At 40.9% G+C, this 2265-nt stretch overlaps 1 protein-coding gene across 1 annotated transcript in view; it reads left to right on the top strand.

The window, feature by feature from the left end:
* The window catches only part of LOC131876971 (uncharacterized), a gene marked incomplete in the record, with an annotated part of 2797 nt that extends 2179 nt beyond the window's left edge, over positions 1 to 618 (top strand). Inside the window, 1 exon segment of the mRNA XM_059222517.1 lies at positions 1 to 618. Within this exon segment, the coding sequence (XP_059078500.1) occupies positions 1 to 504 (504 nt within the window).
* Positions 619 to 2265: the final 1647 nt, after the last annotated feature.

Genomic DNA, 2265 nt, shown 5'->3' with positions numbered 1-2265 from the left:
GAGGTCGAGATCCCAATCTTGGCCTTCAACGAGGATGGCCAACCCATAGAGCTTTTGAATGATGATGGAACCCCGGTTGTTTACAAAGAAAACCAGAACCGTCAAAAGAGGAGCTTCAATGAGGACTTTTTTGATGACTTTGTCGAACTTGGTGGTGATGAGTTTTCCTTTGGCACTCCCAACTTCCATCGAACCAAGCGGGACACAATCCAGACCACAACTGGTATCCCTCTGGTTGTTTTTCAAGATGGACAATTGAAGGTGGTCAAGAAGTCAGATGGTTCTCCACTCACCATAGAAGAGGCTGAAGGGTTGGCTGGAAACAAGGCTCGAGTTAAGCGAAGCCCTGGGCGTAAAGGCAGACGAGGGGGCAAAAGAGGACGCGTCAACATCTCCATCGAAGAGCATGTCTTCGTCCTTAAACCTACCCACGGCCATGGACATGGTGGATATGGGCATCATCACGGACATGGACACGATCACCACTTTGGTGGATTCTTTTAACATAATCACAAAAGTTGACCTTTTGTAGACATATTGGCCCACCGAACCCATATTTGTTACATTGATGCTTATACCAATCAGAATTAAGCATACAACACATCACTGCTCAGAATAAATTGCCACTATTTGCAATTCTTTTGCTCATATTATTATTTCCACTGCAACGTTTTCCCAATCACTGAAATACCAGTGAAAATTGTAGAGATTGATGTTTTTGTAGGTTTTTACAGGCTTCTTTACCATTTTTGGAAATTTAATCCTTGACAGATCAAGAGTAAAAATCAGGGATGAGAAATTATTCAAGCCATTTTCGAACACCAGGCAGAAAATTGCAAAAACTCATGCAAAAAAGTGGCAGAAAATGGTAGAAAATGGCAAAAAATGAAACGTATTGTTTACTTGCCTGAAAAAATTACTCACCCATGAGCCAAATATCTGTTTTATAAGTTTATGTCGTTAAATCTATTGGCAGACTCCTGCATCACTCGTGCTATCGCAGAGGCAAAGCCAAACTCACTTGGATAATCAGTTCCATCGACTTAACCCTTTTTTGTACTTGATGCTCATAATTTTTACAGGCAATTAATAAATACTTTTTCGGATGCAAAGTGTGCCAAAGAGTTTATTTTTTATTCAAAACGATCATATTCATGGTTAAGGCCACGGTACTGCTAAAAAAGAAAAAAAAAACTATGTGTAACAGCTCAAGCAGCCTAAGAGTGCCTGGCAAAATGTTAAAAGGTGTAGATAGAGACTTTAAGGGCTGTTCATATCGCGTCAGGTTAGGTTAGGTTAACTTTAAAAAAGTAGCGCCACAAGCTAATCGGTGAAGAATAACGTTGTTGCCATAAAGCTAATCTATCTTTAGTCAAAATGACTTGATACTAACCAAAATTGTACGTCTGACACATTCAAATATCATTTTGATGTGAATGATTCGATGTACATTCGTTTTTGGCTGCTTTTTGAAGCTCGTGGACAGTACCTGCTATATATCTAAAAAATGCGCTATTTATGGAATTGCTCGAATCAAATTAAGTTTCAAACTTGGGCGTATTTGCCAGCAGAGATCATGCCGATATTTTCTTATGTCATTGACGATTGTTTGTGATTTTGGTCAAGCATTTCAAGTACCAGTGGCCATTTTGGACCACCTTCCACCATTTTCTACCATTTTTGCCACTTTTCTGCCATGACATGTTGGAAAACGACAGAAATTCCTTCAAAGTCGATTCTTGCCATCGCTGATTTGGCTAGGCCTTGAATCAACAGAGGGTTGACCGAGAATTTTGGTCAAAAACAATCCAAGTCTGACTCAAAGGATGCTACTGGATCAATGAAGGAGTTCAATAAGGAAGAGAGGAGGACTTTGTTGTTCTAACTAACCGCGGAATTCTAAGTGGCTTGAAGATGCTCACTAAGGCCTTAAAACCTGGCTTGCCAATCATCTTGAGTGTAGACTCCGACTACAGATCATATAACAACTAGATGTCACCTTGGCCCGACTCCAGTGCAGAGGACAATGGATTTTGTGTCAACAACTCTGTACACCAAGAAAGAGGAGGGTGACTGCCGGATTAGCACTAACGACCTACAATCGCTGGATCTCCAACGAACGCAATCAGTGACAAACCCACTCAGAATCCGGCCACGCTGGGCAATGAAAAAGCATGAGTTATGTACACCAAAATGTATGTATCAGCTGATGAAGGCAAGTGTTCGCATTTTTCCTCGCGCTATGCGAGGTCTAGTCATTATATG

Source organism: Tigriopus californicus, chromosome 2 (assembly GCF_007210705.1).
Source record: "Tigriopus californicus strain San Diego chromosome 2, Tcal_SD_v2.1, whole genome shotgun sequence".
Taxonomy (NCBI): domain Eukaryota; kingdom Metazoa; phylum Arthropoda; class Copepoda; order Harpacticoida; family Harpacticidae; genus Tigriopus; species Tigriopus californicus.
The sequence above is the reverse complement of the archived record's forward strand: the minus strand, read 5'-3'. Positions and strand labels throughout refer to the sequence as shown.